General features: G+C 44.3%; 1 protein-coding gene across 2 annotated transcripts in view; it reads left to right on the forward strand.

Moving 5' to 3' along the window:
- RSPO2 (R-spondin 2) overlaps positions 1-19,096 on the forward strand; it is a 196,722-nt gene extending 177,626 nt beyond the window's left edge. For both annotated transcript variants that reach the window (XM_059723811.1, XM_019495692.2), the window contains exon 5: positions 18,112-19,096. In XM_059723811.1, the coding sequence (XP_059579794.1) occupies positions 18,112-18,221 (110 nt within the window). In that variant the 3' untranslated portion in view covers positions 18,222-19,096. The remainder of the gene's footprint in view (positions 1-18,111) is intronic.
- Positions 19,097-22,270: the final 3,174 nt, after the last annotated feature.

Raw genomic sequence — 22,270 nt, forward strand, 5'->3', positions numbered from 1 at the left:
CTCTGGGACATGACTGGAGCACCATGAATGTTTGAACAGCTATGCCAGTGGCTCTGCTATGACACTGGCCAATTCCTTCAGCACCTTTGGATGAAGTTCATCCAGGCCTGCTGATTTGAACACATCCAGCCTCTCCAAGGGCCACTTCACCAAGCCTGTGCTAACAGTTGGTGGTCTAGTGTCCCTCCTATGTCTATGTACAGTCCAACTGGGAGATTTGTCTTGGTCTGTGTCTAGGAATACAGATGCAAAGAACTCATTGAAGATCTGTTTTGTCCCCCCTATCTGTCACCAATTGCCCTAGTTTGTCCGGTAGGGGTCCTATGCTATCCTGTGCCTTCCTTTTGCTCCCTATATACCTGAAGAAGGACTTTTTTGTTGTCCTTATTTTTTGTCCCTAGCCTAAGTTCTAATCCTCCTTTGGCCTTCCTAACTGATTCCCTGCATGTGCGAGCCAGGAAGGTATACTACCCCCTGTTTCCACAGCCTGTATACCTCTTTCTTTGCCCTTAGGCTTTCCTGGACTTCCCTGTTCAGCCAAGAGGGCTTCTTGGCCCCTTTGCCCCCTTTTATGCACAAACGGATTGTCTCCTTCTGTGTCCATAGGATCACTCCCTTAAGGAATGACCATCCTTCCTGGACCCCCATTTTGCCAGTGCTTTTGAGCTTTAATGACTCTTTAACTAATCTCCTGAGCACATTGAAGTTAGCCTTTCTGAAGTCTAACTTCAGACTTAGTTCTTCAGCCCTGCTGGTTAGTTTACCCAACCTTCACCAGATAGTAAATTCAATCAATTGATGGTCACTATCCCCTAGCTTACCTTATCCATGCAGATTCCTCACCAGGTCATCCCCTGTAGCTAACACTGGGTCCAGCAGGGCATTTTCCTTAGGGGGATGTAGCAGGACACTTTGTGTACCTGCCACTTTAAGGGCCTGGAGCTGGCAGCCACCAGGTGCCTGATGAGGGCAGCTATTTTGGATCTGGGGCTGCCCAAATAAACACCGCAGTTCTGCTGCTGGGGCCAGGCAACAACACCGCCTGGCCGGAGGGCTGATGATATCAACTGGAGGTAAGGAAACTCCTGGTCCTGGGCATGACCTAAAACTTCACCCTGCCAGGAGTGGGTGGCCTGCTGGGGCTCTCAGTGGCGTGGGAGCCCCCAGGAAATGCCAGGCCAGTTACCACCCCGATGAAAGGTGGGTTGGGGTGCCTTAACCCCTAGCCCTCACAATTGGGTGGGTTACCCCTTGTTCGGAGGGTCTGGATGGTGGACCCCAGAGGAAGTGTGAGGCCGTGGACTCAAGAACCTGTCTGACATTTCCCCTGACTGGTCAATGCTGGGGCCAGGACCGGAAGGGTCAAAGGGCCAAGGGGCCTGCCGCAAGGAATGCCCAACAGCTGAGGGCCTGGGGTTCCGACTGGCCTGGAGGTGGGCCAGGGCTAGTAGCCCAAGGTCCACACCCATGAGGGGGAAGCAGCTCAGGGAGCCATGTTCGCTGAGGATGAAGGTGGATGAGGCTGCCTGATTGGGGGGATTATAGAGGGGTTCAAACCAGAGGATTTTGGGGCCCAGTGGGGGCCGGTGACTGTAGGAACATCTGGATGCCATCTGTGAGGCTTGGGCTGTGGTGTAGGGGAGGAAAGGAGCTGCACATAGTGCCCTGTGGCATTGGGACAGAAAATGGGTGGCCTCCCACTTAATTACATCTTTAACTAATTAATTAACAACAAGGTGTGGTGGGCAAGAAGGTGGGCAGTTAGCCCAGGAACAGGTGGGTGGGTCACAGTTAGATCGGCCCCGAGGAGGCCCCCTGTTACAGGGGATCATATACCTCCTGCATTAGGTGGAGGTCCTGTATGTAGGTTAAGAACCTATGTGAGTGGTTGGATTTGACTGACTGCTTCTCCCAGCAGATGTCAGAGTAGTTTAGGTCACCCATGACGACCATATCTCTTGACTGTATGGCCTCTGAGAGCTGTCTGGAGAATTCCAGGTCTAGCTCATCTTCCCGGTGTGGCGGTGTATAGTAGACCTCCACTACCAGGTCCCTTTCTCCTCAACCTTCTTGTATCCTGACCCACAGTAACTTGGTTTGGCCCTCCTCTGATCCCATCTTGATTATATTGTTCCTTAATATAGAGAGCAATGCCCTGCACCCTTTTTTTCCCCACTCTATTCTGTCTATACAACCTGTAACCCTCAATGCCTACTGCCCAATTGTGAGTAGGGTTCCACCAGGTTTCAGTTAGTCCAACCAGGTCAAAGTTGTTGCTTGCAAGCAGGAGTGCAAGTTCCTCCTGCTTGTTCCCCATGCTCCTAGCATTACTGTAGAGACATTTAAGCCCCCCGATGGGTGCCCTTGTTACCCCCCTGTCCTGTCATTGTTATTTAAAAGTAAGGCCAACTGTAGGTTCATGGTTAAACATCTTGTTAAATAAACTTCTACTTCTGCTGGGTACAGGGGTGTTTTGTAATATAATAACGTGCATATATTATTTCTTGGGTATCATTTCAATGACCAGCTTGGATAAAAACTTTGGCACAGGATTTAAAAACAACATTTTCAGCTGAAGATGCCTAGTATGGACACACAAATCAATATGTACATGGCAAAGGAGAAATGGCCTGCCTTTTTAAATATTTAGAGCACCTGTAGCTCCTTTGAAAATAAGGCTATTTACTTATTCCTAATTTTGTGTACCCAAATTTAAGAACTTTTTAATGTAACACTCTTATCCTTCATGCATTTAACATGGAGTAGTGCCAGACCTGACATAAATGGGACTTATTTGTGTAAATAAATGTACGTATGCGGGTAAGTAGCATGGATAAATATTTTAGTGGATTCAAATGAGAACTGGACAAGGGGGTGAAAAGCACCTTGTTCAAGTTCACAGATGATATTAAGATGTGGGAAGAAATGAGCACGCTAGAAGATAGGGGCAGGCTACAACTAGATCTGGAGAGGTTACAGAGGTGGGCGGATGAGAATAGGATGGGTTTCAACATGGACAAGTGCAAGGTGTTGCACCTGGGGAGGAGGAACCAGAAGCATAACTACAGGCTGGGGAACTCCCTTCTCATCAGCACAGAGGCAGAAAAGGATCTTGGAGTCATTATTGATGCCAAAATGAATATGGGCTGACAATGTGGGGAAGCAGTCAGGAAGGCCAACTGTACCTTGTCAATGCATCCACAGATGCATCTCAAACAGGTCCAAGGAGGTGATCCTCCCCCTCTGTGCAACACTAGTCAGGCCACAGTTGGAGTACTGCATCCAGTTCTGGGCGCTGCACTTCAGGAGGGATGTGCACAACATGGAGAGGGTCCAGAGGAGGGCCACTAGCATGATTAGGAGTCAGCAGGGCTGGCCCTGCAAGGAGAGGTGAAGGGACCTGAACCTGTTCAGACTGCACAAGGGAGAAGGCTGAGGGGGGATCTAGTGGCCATTTACAAACTAGTCAGAGGGGACCAGCAGGCATTGGGGGAGTCCCTGTTCCCCTGAGCACTACCAGGAGTGACAAGAAATAATGGTCACAAGCTGGCAGAGGGTGGATTTAGGCTAGATATCAGGAGGCGCTATTTCACTGTCAGGGCAGCTAGGATCTGGAATCAACTTCCAAGAGAAGTGCTGCTGGCTCCTACCCTGGGGTCTTTAAGAGGAGGCTGGATGAACACCTTGCCGGGGTCATTTGACCCCAGTACTCTTTCCTGCCATGGCAGGGGGTCAGACTTGATGATCTGCTCAAGTCCCTTCTGACCCTACCAACTATGACACTATGGGTTGCCAATGTGGGAACGAGGTCAGGAAGGCTAACTGTGCCTTGTAAAGTATCCATAGATGCATCATGAGCAGGTCACGAGAGGTGATCCTCCCCCTCTATGAGACATTGGTCAGGCCGCAGTTGGAGTACTGCATCCAGTTCTGGGCACCGCACTTCAGGTGGGATGTGGATAGTATTGGGAGGGTCCAGAGGAGGGCCACTCACATGATTAGGGGGCAGCAGGGTAGGCCCTATGAGGAGAGGCTATGGGACCTGAACCTATTCAGCTTCCACAAAGGAAGACTGAGAGGGGATATGGTGGCCACCTGTAAACTTGGCAAGGGGGACCAGCAGGCAATTGGAGAATCCCTGTTCCCCCGAGCACTACCAGGAGTAACAAGGAACAACAGTCATAAGTTGATTGAGAGTAGATTCAGGCTAGACATCAGGAGGCACTACTTCACTGTCGGGGTGGCTAGGAGCTAGAACCAACTTCCAAGGGAAGTGGTACTCACCTCTACCTTGGGGGTCTTCAAAAGGAGGCTAGACAATCACCTAGCCGGGGTCGTGTGACCCCAGCATCCTTTCCTGCCCATGGCAGAGGGTCGGACTTGATGATCTACTTGGGTCCCTTCTGACCCTACCAGCTATGAGACTGGATCACCAGAGAAACTTAGGCTGCCCATACATGTGCTGGTTTGCATTCTAATTAGAACTTGTCAGAGTGGACTCACTTAATCGAGTCTGTTCTGTGTTCTAATTAAAACACTCCAGCGTGGCCTCATCGTCACATGTGTAAGCCACCATGGGTTTAAAAATGGCTGCTGGGGAGCTTTATCTAAACCTTGTTGAAAGGGGTTTAGATAGTGTCCTGCAGCCATTTTTAAACCCAAGGGGTCTTAATACACATGACAGCGAGGCCTTTTAATTAGAACAGTTCTCCAGGAGCCACTCTAATTAAAATGCTTCCACCCCCCGAGCATGTATAGGCACCCTTAGATTCCAGTCCTGGGCCTAACTTGCTTTGTGACATCAAGCATACCATTTTCTTAATTTTTCCTTCACCTGCAAAATAGTGGTCTATAGAAATATTAGCTCTTACATAACATTCTCATAAAGTACCTTATAGATTAAGGCTAGTCAGTAGTCAGCAAAGACAGAATCCTGGATGTCCTTGTTCTTCATACCTAATAGGAAGGCTGCCTTGTATCTTCCACCAGCTTTTTTAAACATTCATAAATGTGGAATATACTCTACATTTAAATTTTTATAACATTTTTCAGTGTAATTTATTACACAGCATTAAAAAAAAATCTCCTTGATTGTGACAAATAAAGAAAAAAGCCACTTGGTGATATACATATATAACCAAGTGGCTTTTTTCTTTATTAAAAAATCTCCTTGATTGTGACAAATAATGTGTAATAAATTACACTGAAAAATGTTATAAAATTGCTCTGGCTTAGCTGAAGCCAGGCAGATTTCAGTAAGGAAAAGAAAAACATGCACCACAAATAATTTTCTTGGCTCTGTTCATGGTGGGGTGAACTTATATGGCATTGAGTAACTCAAGAGTGCGCAGCACCAAGTATATACTGATATTCATAATACAGGAAGTACAATTCTGATCTAATCTATACCACAATTGACTGAAATGGAGTTACTACTGGCTTTACATCAGCAGAAGTGAAGGGAGAATGAGGCTCAGCATCACTTAGATGACCCTGTGAGTCAAGTACACATTCCTTGTGGGTTTTCTGAGAGGTTCTGTGGCACCTTGTAGTTGATAGGTTCTCTCTGCCTTTGTTCTCTGTGTGTGAGGTCCTTTTTATCTTCTTTTGTCAAATGAATTAGTTGGCTTATAGTCAAGGTAGATTAAGTGGCTGCTCCTGCAAAAAAAAAATAATATTCCTGTTTAGAAAAGTAAAAGGAGATTAGTGAGGGGGAAGCAAATTTCCAATTAATACCACTGCTGCCCTCTACTGTGCACATTGTACAACTCTCCTTTACAGAAAGTTTTCTTTATATTATTCTTACGTATCAAGAGCCTTGTTGTCAGTGACTCTGCCAAATCAAATGGAAAAAAAATCCACTGCTACTTTATTATTTTTGACATATGTAAATTCTGTTTTCTACACAAAAATCCATATTCCCTAAATAGATTACATCTTCTGAATATTTTCAGTGTTGGCAAGGGAATAAGAATAACAATTCTTGCTATAGGTAGATTTTATATGGGCCAGAGGAGAAGTAAATGCTTACGAAAGGGCATCAGAAAGCTGCAAAACCTTTATTGTCAACTTACTACTAGTTTTATGATAATTCTTGACTTAAATAATAAAAAAGCAGTATCTTTGTTACAGGATATGTCTAAATAAAAAAGGGAACCCTTATAAAACCAAAGGAACGCCATACAGAAATTTGGTCTAGTTGAATATTGTTTTTAGTTCATGGTAATTAGTCTGTATTGTCTCCAACATTTTCATCTGAATAGTTGATGACTGGTATGATATAATGACCTAAAAAGAAAAATAGTAGCTCAAAGTGTTTACAGATATTTAATTAAGTCTCTCAAACTTCCTGTTCAGTACATACATTGTATACCTACTTTTTCTCACGTATTCAAGGTCATTCAGTTGAGTGAAGGGCTGGGAAAAGGATTCAAACTCTGGCTCTGAGGAATTGAATAAGTTGCAGTGCAAATTTCCCTGGAATTTGATTCTCTGTTTTCAGTGTAATGGATGCTTTCTGCTTGCTAGTTTAGAAGATGCAGTATGTATTTCAGACCTCAGTGCCTTCAAAACCATTTCTTGTTTTTCTCCAAAAAAAAAAAGTTAATATTGGATAAATAACAGTTTGCTTCTAAGACCCAACACTGTTTATTTATCTCCTAATGTAACCTAGGGAATTCAGACACATCACCATACATTTGTCTATCTTTCCATCAGTACTATTCATTTTAATTGGCACAGGTCAGGCAGTGATAGCCAGCCAAATGGTACGTTACCGTTTATATTGTCATTTGTTATTAATATTACCCCAAAGCTATGTTAGAAGAGCATTCTTAAAGGTTGTAGCCAAGCACTTAAAAGTTAGGCAATGCCTGAATTTGGCCCTTTGATGAGCTGCTTTTGGTTACACAATCACATTTTTTTTTTTCTCAGGACCCTTGCTTTATTCAGTGCACAGGACAGAGTCTGCTCACATAAGGAACAACTCTTCACTTGTAAGAGAAAACTTGGTCTTGCAGTCATAATCCATCTTCCTTGGTATTTCAGTAAAAAAGAGAGGGGGAGTTTTTTCAATCAGTTGCAGTAAGTCTGGAAAGATGTGAATTGATTCACACATGAATCTACAAGCTAAAAGTGTTATCTTTAGGTATTTGATTGATCACCATGTGTTTTGAGCAGTCTTTTTGGTACCCTTTGAAATAGCAGTGAGAAGAATGTCTCTTATCATCATATTCCTTTCAATGGCACCGGCCTCTTGTGCACTACAGTAATAATACCTGATGTATAGCTTAGTACCCAGAACTCAAGCAGCAACAGTTGGATTCTCCAGGACAGGGAATATATCTGCATGTGTTGGTGCTCCTCACTCACAACCTGCAGCCCCTTGCACCCCCAGCCCTGCAGGTGGGGTCCCCCAGATACCAGGACTACAGGACCCAGAGCCAGGGCCTGCAGCCACTCCCCAGCAGTGTTTGACCCCTGGCTGTTGTCTGTGGAAGGCAGCAGCTGCTATGGCTAGAGCAGAGCATGGAGCCTAGACCTCTGCCCACCCCTCAGCAGTGCCTGAGCCCACACTGCCACAGCGAGGTATCCCCTGCCTGCCCAGCAGCAGCGGTGGCACAGAGTTGTGCCCCCAACTGCTGCCAGGCAAGCAGAGGTGCCTTGTCATGGTGGTGCAGCCAGCAGCCCATATCCACACCCACCCCATGCACAAATGTGGGGGGCATGTATGTGCTCCCCCATGCCTCCCTCACCAGGTGTGCATGACCCCATTTTTATCATTGCAACCCCAAATGGGGTTGTGGCCCCAATACTGGGAACCACTGCTCTATCAGTTTGTTGGGGTGGAGGGGGAGGTTCCTGTGACATGAATGGTGCCTCCTGGTACTGTCTCTCGGGGAGCAGGCAAGAGAGCTACAGGAGGTGGTGAGGCTCCAAAGCATCCTCTGCCATGAAGAGTTCATTGATTCGAGGTTGGAGGAAATGCCAGGACTGCGGAGGAAGAACTGCCAGAAGCAGTGCTAGAGAAGAATGAGAACATGGACCCCTAGGCTCTTATCTGAGGGATAAAATCAGACACTGCTTTTTAAATTTAACCCTCATTGCTGTCAGCATGTGCAAGGTGCCAGACTACCATGCGTAGACCCTGAGATGGTGCAGAGTCACTTGGAAGAACTGGATGCCTTTAAGTCGGCAGGCCCGGATGAGCTCCATCCGAGGGTGCTGAAGGCACTGGCCGACATCATTGCAGAGCCACTGGCGGGAATATTCGAACGCTCGTGGCGCACAGGCCAAGTCCCGGAGGACTGGAAAAGGGCTAACGTGGTCCCCATTTTCAAAAAGGGGAGGAAGGAGGACCCGGGCAACTATAGGCCAGTCAGTCTCACCTCCATCCTTGGTAAAGTCTTTGAAAAAGACTCACATCTGTGAGAGCCTGGCAGGGCAAATTATGCTGAGGGGAAACCAGCATGGGTTCATGGCAGGCGGTTCGTGCCTGACCAATCTAGTCTCTTTTTATGACCAGGTTACAAAACACCTGGACACAGGAGGAGGGGTGGATGTCATATACTTAGACTTCAGGAAGGCCTTTGATACGGTATCCCACCCCATACCAGTGAACAAGTTAAGAGGCTGTGACTTGGATGACTACACAGTCCGGTGGGTGACGAATTGGCTAGAGGGTCGCACTCAGAGAGTCGTGGTGGATGGGTCGGTTTCGACCTGGAAGGGTGTGGGCAGTGGGGTCCCGCAGGGCTCGGTCCTTGGACCGATACTCTTTAATGTCTTCATCAGTGACTTGGATGAGGGAGTGAAATGTACTCTGTCCAGGTTCACAGATGACACAAAGCTATGGGGAGATGTGGACATGCCAGAGGGCAGGGAGCAGCTGCAAGCAGACCTGGACAGATTGGACAAGTGGGCAGAAACCAACAGAATGCAGTTCAACAAGGAGAAATGCAAAGTGCTGCACCTAGGGAGGAAAAAATGTTGAGCACACCTACAGCCTAGGAAATGACCTGCTGGGTGGCACAGAGGTGGAAAGGCATCTTGGAGTCCTAGTAGACTCCAAGATGAACATGAGTCGGCAGTGTGACAAAGCCATCAAAAAAGCCAATGGCACTTTATCGTGCATCAGCAGATGCATGACGAATAGGTCCAAGGAGGTGATACTTCCCCTCTATGTCGTGCTGGTCAGACCGCAGTTGGAGTACTGCATGCAATTCTGGGCACCACACTTCAAGAAGGATGCGGATAACCTGGAGAGGGTCCAGAGAGGGGCCACTCGTATGGTTAAGGGCCTGCAGACCAAGCCCTACAAGGAGAGACTAGAGAAACTGGACCTTTTCAGCCTCCGCAAGAGAAGGTTGAGAGGTGACCTTGTGGCTGCCTGTAAGTTCATCTCGGGGGCACAGAAGGGAATTGGTGAGTATTTATTCACCAAGGCGCCCCCGGGGGTTACAAGAAACAATGGCCACAAGCTAGCAGACAGCAGATTTAGATTGGACATTAGGAAGAACTTCTTCACAGTTCGAGTGGCCAGGGTCTGGAACGGGCTCCCAAGGGAGGTGGTGCTCTCCCCTACCCTGGGGGTCTTCAAGAGGAGGTTAGATGAGTATCTAGCTGGGGTCATCTAGACCCAGCACTCTTTCCTGCTTATGCAGGGGGTCGGACTCGATGATCTATTGAGGTCCCTTCCGACACTAACATCTATGAATCTATATAAATAAGAAAATAAGGTTGAGAAAAGTAGGATTATATTTTTAAGCCCTTTGAACACAGCAGTGTGTTGAAAGAGAGCATTTTAAAGAAACAGGGAAATGCCAAATATTTTGCTTTTCCACAAAATACAGGGATACGAGAAAAGTCAATCAGACTGGAACTTAAAGCTGCAAGTATGCTCAATGGCTTTTAGCTTTTATATTAAGTTTTAAATGTAAGTACTGACTGCCCTCTTGTGGAAGGATGCTGTCTTTTGCCAATCCACAGGAGCTAGATGTGGAGAAATCCCATACAAGGGCAGAATGTCCTGTTATTTCCCAGATGGAGGATCTGATGGAGATCAGATATTAAACTGATACAGCACATGATAGCTAAGGAAGTCATAAGATTATGAAAAGCCAATGAGGGGGGTTTATGTTTTATAAATGTTACGTAAAAATGTGCACTGAGGGCATCATTATGAATGTGAGGGCATTCTCTCTGTTCTGATTTGGAATGTCATGGATATCCCCGGATTTCCAACATCCCTCCCTTCAAAATAAGGTATTGCTCCTTTCTGTGTCAGCTAACATGTATCCCAGACTCCTCTGGCTCAGGAAGTGATAGATTCATAGATGTTAGGGTCGGAAGGGACCTCAACAGATCATCGAGTCTGACCCCCCGCATAGGCAGGAAAGAGTGCTGGGTTTAGATGACCCCAGCTAGATGCCTATCTAACCTCCTCTTGAAGATCCCCAGGGCAGGGGAGAGCACCGCCTCCCTTGGGAGCCTGTTCCAGACCTTGGCCACTCGAACTGTGAAGAAGTTCTTCCTAATGTCCAATCTAAATCTGCTCTCTGCTAGCTTGTGGCCATTATTTCTTGTAACCCCTGGGGGCGCCTTGGTGAATAAAGCCTTACCAATTCCCTTCTGTGCCCCCGTGATGAACTTATAGGCAGCCACAAGGTCGCCTCTCAACCTTCTCTTGCGGAGGCTAAAAAGGTCCAGGTTCTGTAGTTTCTCCTCATAGGGCTTGGCCTGGAAGCCCTTAACCATACAAGAGGCCCTACTCTGGACCCTCTCCAGGTTATCCACATCTCTCTTGAAGTGCAGCGCCCAGAATTGCACGCAGTACTCCAACTGCAGTCTGACCAGCGCCTGATAGAGGGGAAGTATCACCTCCTTGGATCTATTCATCATGCATCTGCTGATGCACGATAAAGTGCCATTGGCTTTTCTGATGGCTTCATCACACTGCCGACTCATGTTCATCTTGGAGTCCACTAGGACTCCAAGGTCCCTTTCCGCTTCTGTGCTACCAAGCAGGTCATTTCCTAGGCAGTAGGTATGCTGGACATTTTTCCTCCCTAAGTACAGCACTTTGCATTTCTCCTTGTTGAAATGCATTCTGTTGTTTTCTGCCCACTTGTCCAACCTGTCCAGGTCTGCTTGCAGCTGTTCCCTGCCCTCCGGTGTGTCCACTTCTCCCCACAGTTTTGTGTCATCGTCAAACTTGGACAGAGTACACTTCACTCCCTCATCCAAGTCACTGATGAAGACATTAAAGAGTATCGGTCCAAGGACCGAGCCCTGCGGGACCCCACTGCCCACACCCTTCCAGGTCGAAACCAACCCATCCACCACGACTCTCTGGGTGCAACCCTCCAGCCAATTCGCCACCCACCGGACTGTGTAGTCATCCAAGTCACAGCCTCTTAACTTGTTCACCAGTATGGGGTGGGATACCGTATCGAAGGCCTTCCTGAAGTCTAAGTATACGACATCCACCCCTCCTCCTGTGTCCAGGCGTTTTGTAACCTGGTCATAAAAAGACACTAGATTAGTCAGGCATGATCTGCCTGCTACGAACCCGTGCTGGTTTCCCCTCAGCGTAATTTGTCCTGCCGGGCTCTCGCAAATGTGAGCCTTGATAATTTTTTCAAAGACTTTGCAAGGATGGAGGTGAGACTGACTGGCCTGTAGTTGCCCGGGTCCTCCTTCCTCCCCTTCTTGAAAATGGGGACCACATTGATCTAACAGAGGACTCAGCTTGAACTATGTTGTGTAGTTGTGTGGAGCAGAAACTACTGAGATGGAGGCAGTGGAACAGAGCTAGTCCCCTTCCTCTCCCTGCCCCCCACAACTGTGCAAACAAACAAGCCATGCACCAAATCACAAAAAAGTCAAGTGTGATCTAATTTTTTGCAAGGCAGTTATTTCCCAGCATGGGGACAAACGTGGATGTTTGTGAACAACTATGTGAATATTAACTTTTTTCCAGAAATTAATTCCAGTAGTAAATAATTACCTATTTATTATTGCCTATTTAATTGTTAAAAGGTTCTTTACACTTGTCCTGTTAAAAGGCTTTTCATCCAGTTGTCAGGCAGAACCATGACATGGTGGCCTGGATGACCACGAATATTTTATGAATAATTAATAGCAAGTAGTCAAAATGAACAGTTCACAAATAACACTGATAAATATTAGACTAAATGATATTTGCTAGTACTGTTGGATAACAAATTCATTAGTGGCAAAAAATGGGATGATTTGCTAACTAAATAAAAAAAATATTTGCAACAAATATGAGTCATTGTTAAGATTTTGGCCAGCTAAAGTAATGGTCACTGGCTGGCTGCTTAGGTAATATTTTTTTAAATAAGGTGTAGTGTAGAATGGTATGCAGACTGATAAGTTAAGTATTATGAAATAGAGAGTTGAATTTAAAAGCTGATTAGTCAAGTATTGATAAATCAAGGTTTATAAAAAGCTGCTTTCATTGAATTATAGTACAGCAAACCTATTAGCTTCAAACCAGCTCTATATGTACATGGTGTTTTAGATACAAGCATCTGTAAGCTAGTTTTCTAGAAGTTTTGTTCAGAGCCAAGGTGGAAAATGTCTGTCATAAGTCTTGAAAATCCAGGTCTTCATATACATGGGGACTGATCATAAATAAATGGCTTTTGCAAAAAAATGTGTGTAACAAGGAAAATGGGTTAGAAATAAAAATAAATACTTAATTTACCTGACTAGCTGGTACAAGCCTACCTCCACTTTCTGCAGTTCAATTTGTTCTTGTTCACTGTTAGCTGCAGAATATCACAGGCTTTCAAGGAGAACTTGACAGTAATGAAACAATTATTGAAGGTCAGCCTTGATATGGAGGCAGGTACCTGGAAAGTAGTAACAGTGTCCATTATGCCAGATGACAGACAGGAGTGTAATGACATTTAAAGAAGTGCTGTTGGCCATAGAGCTGAGCGTGCTATGCTTAACTGCTTTCTCACTGTTTCTGATAAGAATGATTCTATAAACAGTGATTTAATACCCCAGATACTGTCATTTTCAGCTCCATGCAGCAGTGCCAGAAACAAAGTCTGATAGTGGGGAATTGGAGCCTTTAGGGCAGGAGACTCTTAGGAACAAATTGCAGCATTTGTGTATCAGCTGCAGCAGAGCAGTGTGGGGCACTATGGGAAGGGCAATGTCCTGTTCCCTTCCCTGCAGCCCAGTGCACAGAAGGATTGTGCCATCCTAGTGAACCAGGCTTTAGCATGAACTGCAGCATCAATTATGATGGATAACATGCTTCCCCCCTGCCATCCACTTTGTGGGCAGGAGAGTCTCTTGAATTCCAACCTTGCAACTGTGACAAACCGTTGTGTGGTGCAAATAGGAGAGACCACCTTTGCCTCCCTTGCAGCATGGCTTCAAAGGGGCTTGTCACAATTTGGCTACCAGCTACTTATGTCTTGGTGTAGGGTGGAAATAAGTGGATTTTTTCCTGATTTGTAATAAATCCTAGCCCTCAGTTGCAGAGAAACCTATCAACTATAGCGAGTGTCCTTCCTCTCTGCAGGACAAGTCTTAGATTCAGAGGTTCCTGGAACCTAGCTCTGGCACGCAGCAAGCCAGAACAGGACTTCGGTGGGTCTGGGTAAAGACCAGGGCTAGAGTATTATTTACTGCTGTTCACTTCTCCCATCTGCACTGGAATTATCTCAATTGTACACCTGGAGAGCCTGCCACAGTGGCAGTTGGAGGGCTCCTCCTTGATTATGGATGGGGAAGTTTTTTTTCTTTTTTTTCCTTCACATTGCACGCTTCCCAAGTGCCTTCAAGTGGGCTGCTTGGATGAGATGTAGTAATATATACTTGTATGCTCTCCTTGGTATGAAGCATCATGCAATAGAGAGGCCCTGTGTAACATAATTACTTTTGTTCATCTCATTGTGCTTCGACTGACGAAGTGAACGTTACAGCTAAGTCTGAATTTAATGGAAATTCTCATGCGTGGTGGGCTCAGCAGTACACTTAGTTTGAACTCTGTAGTTCATAAAGTCAGTATTTTTTCACTAATCTTTAAATTCCTGTTGCATTCTAGGAACAATATAGGAACCCTTTGTGAGCCAACAAGACAGAGAGTTGAATTTAAAAGCTATTTCAGATTATAGAAGGACTCTGGGAGTGATGGCATACTGAGGGCTGACCTGTCCTGGGGAAGGCCTGTTAGCTACACTGAGCAAAAAAGGGAGGGAAACTGGGGAGGGAGATGCCCAGCTCTGCATCATGACATGCTGGAGCTGTAAATCTTTCTGGGACCAAGGGGCAATTCCAGGGTTTAGGGTGGGGGGAGGTGAGAGAAGAGAACTGGTGCATTCACACACCTCTTTGATTCCTGCTCCACTCAAATTAAACCAACCTGTCTTGCAGGGACAGCCACATTTCTATGCTTTTCTATCCACGAAGAGCTGAGGGAGTCAGTTTGCTTCATGGCTCATTATTAGCTATCTGATTCCTGCTAACCTCTTCACTCCATAGGTATTAACAACTCTTGATCTTCCGTTAACTTCTCTTTTCTTCTACAATTTTCCTGGAGGAGTCTGGAGGAGTCATGGTGGGAGGGAGGAAGAAGAGTTGCATCCCTGCTCCAACCTGCCCTGTGTTTGTAGGGGAAAATGTTTGAGAGGGCTTCTGAGAGGAATGGACTCCCATTGGCCATGAAGAGCTGGATGGAGGTGGTGGGGTGTCACAGGCATCAAGGGCCTTTTGTGGGGAAAGGGAGCTGGTGGGGTAGAGGGACTTGGGCATTATGGGGGTGGGATATGTGAGGGGCACATGGGATTTGGAGTTGAGGAGGGCAGTGTGAATGAAATGAGATATGAAAGGGGGTTGGGAGCAAGAAGGATTGTGAGTGAAGGGGGCTGCAATGAAATGTGGGTATGCAGAAGGGGAGCGGAGGGCTTGGTAAAGGGGTTGGTGAGGGGTTTGGGGCTGGGGTTTGATGGGAATGGGTCTGTGCAATGGATTCCTGGGGCAGGGAGGAGGCAGGGTAGGACTCAGTAGGGTGTAAGGGGATGGTGTGGTCTGCTGGGGCTTGAGGCACAGTGAGTTGGGGCTGAGTATGCAGGGATATGTGGGATAATGGGGGACAAAGTGGATTTAAGGGGACAGGGGTGGTAAGGGGGGCCATGGAGGACCCACATGCTGGCATACAAGCTATGGTTCTGTCCATGGCCAGGCTTGGGGTAACAGCTGTACTTCCCCTCCCACTTTGGCCCCGGTAGACTTCCCCACCCTGGAGCTAGCAGTCAGTCCCCACCTCCCAAACAGTGATATGCATTTTTGGTAACATATTAAACTGAATAATATAGCCCTAATCCCCTAATATATTAGTAAAGTTTCTAGTTTGTTAGTTTGTTTTAACTGGAGAAAAATATGCACCATGTTATATATGATGATGCACCTTATCAAAATCCTAGATCTACCCATGGACCCAACCAACCTGTGGAGACAGTATTCATTTTAGGGATGTTTCCAAAAGAAAACCAATGAAACTGTCAGACTTTTGTCAAAAGTAGTATTTTTAAAAGTGTATTTCACATCAAAAATATCTGAGAAGATTTTGTAGCATTTGATAGTATAAAATCACTCAAGTCTGTTGCATTTTCATTTCTTCACCACCATGGAATTCACCTTTGGCACAAATTGGCAGTTCGACATGATGCTTATCGAAGGGGAAACTGCAGCTCAGTACTCAGATAAGCAGATGTAAAGTCGATCTTTCTCTGAATTATTGGTTTGTTTGTTTTTTTTTATCAGTGAAGTTAAGAGTTTATAGTGAAAAAGTACAGATTCTTCTTTTTTTTTGCTAAATTTTAAGCACTTGCAGAATTTCTACATGGAGGAGAGCATAAAGAAAACAAGATGTGACGATGACTGTATATTGTACTGTTTTGTCTGATTGACATAACACAAAGCATCCCATGATTGGGTACTGATCAGCTCAGTGGCAAAAATCCATCGAAGGCATAAGTGGTTCTTCTACTCTTCTGACTAGCTACTTTATCACCCATTTCAAAATTGCTTCCCTCCCTGTACTGCTTGATGAATACACGTCTTGGGCATAAAAAATGTTTTGAACATAGAAAGTATGAGAAAAAAATACAATGTGCAACTATATAAGCATGACAACTTTGATCCTTTACAATAGAGCAAACTAATAAACTCACGTAAGAACATTTTGACACAGAAATGCATATAATTGAAACCATCTTCTTTTAATGCCATTCCGTGTCAAGTATTTCATCTCTCTGACCTCATTAGGTGTTCCTAGTCATTAGATACGGTGTTACTAAACAGTTTTAACTTTAAAGCTCTTCTGATTAATGATTGGTTCAACTGAGGTTTAACTGTGCAGGATTAACTAGATTTAAAAATGGCAAAATGCCATTGTAGCATTAATGCCAGACTTTAATGAGAAGCAGAAGTAAACCCCAAGGACCGTTATGATTTAATAAGGGACCACAGTCATGTTCTCATCTTAATTCCCTGTCAGATTTTAAGAATAAGTATTTTCCTTATCAGCTAATGAAGACTATGCTGGATGGTCTAATACTCCAGAAGATAGTCTATGATTTTAAGATTAACTATACGTTGTATCATCCTAAATTGTTTCCTCCTGACCAGATCCTTTAAATAAATTTTATCATCAAATGGGGAAAACGTGTCATATCTTTTTATTATGCTGGCCTGTTTTTACAAACCAGATGAAAGCAAAACAAGATTATATGGAGAAACACTTCTTCACATTGAAAGAACATTCTGCCTCTCTAGTGAAGCCATGTTTTCCTTTCTTTTTTTTGTATTGCTGGTGTCACTAATTTTTATAAACTCAACTTTTTACATTAATTTTTGTACTCCTAAAAGATGCTAAATGGGCAGATCTAGAGATTTAAATCAATACATTTTCCATGGACTATTTACAGCGTTAAATGTTACCTCAGACAGAATCCAGAAATTCCCCAAGGCCTTGATCTCTCAAAACCTTATGCACTTGCACATTAGGCTCATGTGTAAGGCCCTGGTTCAAGAAAACATCCCTTTTCAAGGCAGCACTTAGGCATCTACTTAAACTTAGATAAAAGATGAACATAGATAAAAAAGATGAAAAATCAGTATGTTTTCATTAATCCAAGATAAACCAAAAAAGAGAGAGAGAATAGGGTTAACTGAAATATTTAGATAATTTCAAAATATTTGTTTGATTTCAATTTTATAACATTTATTTTTTTCTCTAAATCAGCTGAGATTGAAAAAAATGTTTTGTACTCTGAACTGAGAAAATGAAAATTAATTTTAAAGAGTCAAAAATATTTTAAGAATTTCATGTTTTCATTATTTTGAATTAGGACATTTGCTGGAAGTTACGTATTGCTGATGAGAGTCTTACTTTGAGGGATGCAGCATTTTCTAGTGAAAAAGGTGTTGTCACAACATTCATGGCGGGATCCATTTATGATAGTGTTATATTGATATTTGTCTCTTGGCAGCTGGACTGTGGGAATGAATTAGATCACAAGTCTTGTCTTTTTGTCCTTTGAGATTTTTGATGATTTTAAAGCAGTATGTAGTATGAAGCTAGTGTTGGATGAAGAAATGTAACTGTGTTTTTGTTTCTTTACAGTAATATATTGTGCCTTTGCAAGTAAGGGAAAGTTAGGCATAATGTATTCATTAGCCATAATAGAAATTCTGAATTGAGGCCTCAATTCTGCCAAGTCTCTTGGGCACTTGCACAGCTTTTGCCTCTATTAGTAATTGCAGTGACATCAAATTCTCTGTATAAGCATGCCTACTCAGACCAGCAAAGTTATGCATATGCTTTAGTGCTCAGCAGTCACAGAACATCTTTCCAGAAGCACAACAACAAACATTTGTTTTTTCCCATTACTGGCATTAGCAGGTAACTGTATCACAGGAATGCTCCCAGTGCTCATTTTGAAAGCCCTCAAGTTGGCTGACCACCTTCTGGAATACTTTTTGTAGCACTTCAAAAGTACAAAATCATCCTTCCCTTGGCAATCGGTTCATGACTGGTTTTGTTTTGTTTTGTTTTCCAATTAGGACGAAGGACAACAAAAATGAAGGACAAGAGAAAGAAGAAAAAGAATTTAATGGAAAGGGCTCAGAAGCAACATAGCATCTTTCTAGCTACAGACAGAACAAGCCAGTAAAGACTTAAGGGATTTTCTATCTGTATTTTCTTTGCAAAGTGCACAAAAGCTGCTATATGCTCCTGCACACAGATGCACTGCGGTTCAGCTGCTTTGACAGTATTGGTTGCAAATAACTTGTGAAAAATGTCCACAAGCTTGTTTGTGTTATTTATACTTTTTTTTGGTTTTGAACATGAAGGGCAGGAGCACACTGAGTTGAATCAGTGGAAGCGGTGCCGAAGTTTATCAAAGACTTTGAGTTCAGTGCCTCAGAGATGGAAATGTCCAATATGTCGACAAGGAACTGTAGCAGGAAAGACATCTACAAATCACCAATAGATAATGAACTTGTGCATATTTATAAACAAAAGAGGGGGTCTTGGAGGTGTAGGTACTATTGCATTTATGGCCTTTGTTTCTTGTATTTGTACATTTCAAGAGTAAAATGTGTACGACTACCTGCTTAGTGTTAATGTGCATTGTTCATACCACCTGTTACATTCAAAACTTGTATAATAAAACTGCTATAAGATGATATCTCACAGGAGTTACTGCTTAGTGTTCCAGGAGCACAGTTGACCCCATCTGTACATATTATTCTGTCTGCATACAAATAAACTTATTTACTGTAAATTAATGCTTGCTTTTTGTGTGAAACATTATTACATGTTTAAATGTATATGATATTGGTTTCAGTAATTCATAAACATAGTTCAGTATATGCTTTCTTCCTGTTTTAAAAGCTTCTACATGTTTATCAGCAGATTCAGTTTTGTTTATAATGTCTAAAGCACTCTCAGATGAACTAGCTTGCATTAATCTTCAGAACCGATAGCATCACATTTGAAATGTACATTCCTGTGTCTTTAATAAAACACAAGTCTTTTCGTGTCTATTGTAATCTACCTTGACTCTGAACTGAAATATTGCTGCTGTTTCTCACAGAAAGATATCTGACCTTTATGATGAACCAGGGTGATGGTGGATGTTCAGTGTTATCCACATTTAGAGCTAAATGCATAACTCTCCTCATACCCTGAAAAATAATATATCATCAGCGCTTCTTAAAATGATTACTTCAAAATCCTCACCTCACCTGTTAGGAAAAGGGGCCTTTACTATAAGAGGGAAACTAGCAGTAAAAATTAAGAATTTCAGCAAGTTTCATCCTTGCTTTAAATGTGTTCTATTAATTCTTGCATACCCCATACAAAAGGAGAAATCACAGAAATCATATGGGATATTTTAGCAGTCTGGAATTATTGGACCTGTATTGTAAGCAAAGACTTTTAAATGTCTGCTTGGGAGAGCAGACTAAAGTAGCTGTCTGCTGTCACTTGTGAATGCTTCCTCTGCCCCCTCCGCCCCCCCACAAAAAGAAAGAAAGACAAAGAAAAGCTAAGACTTTTTCATCTATTTCTTTAGGGTTTATTGTTGCTACAAGAGACATACAAGGGTAAGTCATGTATGAATATCGTATGAAATTAAACATCTTATTGATTTTACTTTAATCCTGAAGTTCTCTAGTTCATTCTTCAGTATTGACTTACAGCCAATTATATACTGTACCCCAGGGGCAGACAAAATACAGCCCACAGGCTGGATTCAGACTGCCAGGCCATTCTATCTGGCCCACAGGGCACCTAAAATTTTTTGAAAATTAATATTTATTTGCCCTGGCAGCCTGTCAAAGCTGACAAGAGCCAGGGGCAGTAGGACCCAGGGGGAGTCTCAGCAGGACTGAGCAGCCTAGCTCTGCCCATCCCCAGCCATTTTACTCCCTTCCTGCCCCTGCCCTGCTCCAGCACCACATGGCTGCCGGCTGCATCGCTGGACCCAGGAGCACGGGGCCGCACTGGTAGGGGTGTGTGTGGGTGTGTGTGGGGGACAAGCAGGCAAGGACAGTGTGTGTGTAGGCAGGGGCAGAGTGTGTGTGTGTTCATAATCTGAGTCCCACACACACACCCCACCATACTCGTGTCCATGCACCCTCACAATGCCATACATGTAGACCCCCCACATCCCCTCACACACCCCAGCCACCATCCCCCACACACACAGCCCCCCACAAATGCCATACCCCCCCACATGCTCTCTCATGCCACAGACACGCACCCACAGTCCCCCACAAACCTATACCCACCCCCCACAACATGCAAGAGTAAGACTTCATTTTAAGCTATTGTGCAATCACCTCCATAACCTGTGTTTGTGTAGTGTACAATCAGGACAAAAATATGGTTTGAAATCAAATTAATGAATGCTATAGATGTTTGCATTTTAGAATAGAATTTGGTATTTTTCTGGTTTTGAGATGGCAAAAACCCCTTGCTTAAAGGGGAGGGACTTCTGGCAGCAAAGATCGGGGTTAGGGGCTGGGATTTTCAGTCATAAGATGGTGACTGGGGGAGGGGCATCTGTCAAGGGGTGGGGCTACCATTGCAGCCCTCGAAAGCTTGCCATAACTCAGTAAGCGGCCCTCCCCCCTGAAATAATTGCCTGCCCCTGCTGTACCCTAACTTGTTTGTTGCTGGAATGTTGTTTTAGACATTACAAAAAAAAAATCAAGAAGATGCCTATTTTATTGGTTGGTTATCAACTTGCTTAAAGCTACAGTGGACAGCTGAGCAAAACCGTACTGATAGTGGGTATCACTATTTTATCAGGCATGTCATGAATGTTATGTTATCAATTACAATAAAACTGTATGGTAAACTGCTGAGTAAGATATTTTGGTACTTTTTTTTAAATTTAAAGCAGAGCTGTTCAATTTCTAAGCGGCCAAGGGCCACACATCATGCAAACTGAACCAACTTGAGCTACTACCCCCTAAACTACACACCATATGGGTGCCTCCCTGCTGCACCACAGGCCGTTTCACTGTCCCCTCAGTCAAGGGCAGGAAGAATCACAGAAAATTAGGGTTGGAAGGGTCTTCAGGAGGTCATCTAGTCCAAGCCCCTGCTCAAAGCGGTCTATCCCAACTAGATCATCCCAGACAAACCTTTGTCTAACCGGGTCTTGAAAACCTCCAAGGATGGAGCTTCCACCACCTCTCTGGGTAACCTGTTTCAATGTTTACTACCCTTCTAGTGAGAAAATTCTTCCTAATATCTAACTTAAACTTTCCTTGATGCAACTTGACACTGTTGCTCCTTGTTCTGACATCTGCCACCACTGAGAACAGTTCAGCTCCATCCTCTTTTGAACCTCCCTTCAGGTAGTTTAAGGCTGCTATTAAATTCCCCCTCACTCTTCTCTTCTCTAGACTAAATAAGCCCAGTTTCCTCCATCTTTCCTCATAAGTCATGTGCCCCAGTCCCTGAACCATTTTTGTTGCCCTCCACTGGACTCTCTCTGAACACAGTACTCCAGATATGGCCTGGCCAGTGCTGAATAGAGGGGAATAATCACTTCCCTTGACCTACTGGCAACACTCCTACAAATGCAGGCCAGTATGCTGTTAGCCTTCTTGGCAACAAGGGCACACTGATGGCTCATATTCATTTTGTCTTCTGTAACCCCCAGGTACTTTTTTGCAGAGTTGCTGCCCAGACAGTCAGTCCCCAGCCTGTACGGGTGCATGGGATTGTTCTGCCCTAAGTGAAGGACTTTGCAATTGTGCTTGTTGAATCTCATGGATTCATAGATGCTAGGGTCAGAAGGGACCTCAACAGATCATCGAGTCCGACCCCCTACCTGGGCAGGAAAGAGTGCTGGGGTAGATGACCCCAGCCAGATGCCTATCCAGCCATTTCCTAAAGAACCCCAAGTATGAGAGAGCACCACCTCCCTTGGAAGCCCATTCCAAGTTTTGGCCACTCTCACCGTGAAGAAGTTTTTCCTGATGTTTAGCTTAAAGCTGCTCTGTCAGTTTGTGACCATTTTTCCTTGTTACCCCAAGAGGCGCCCTGGTGAACCAAGTATCTTTGGTTCCTTGTTGCGCGCACCTAATGCATTTGTAAGTAGCCACAAGATCACCTCTCAGCCTTCTTTTGTGGAGGCTAAAGAGGTCCAGGTCCCTTAGTCTCTCCTCATAGGACTTGGTCTGCAAACCCTTAACCATA

This window comes from Alligator mississippiensis, chromosome 3 (genome assembly GCF_030867095.1).
Source record: "Alligator mississippiensis isolate rAllMis1 chromosome 3, rAllMis1, whole genome shotgun sequence".
NCBI lineage: Eukaryota > Metazoa > Chordata > Crocodylia > Alligatoridae > Alligator > Alligator mississippiensis.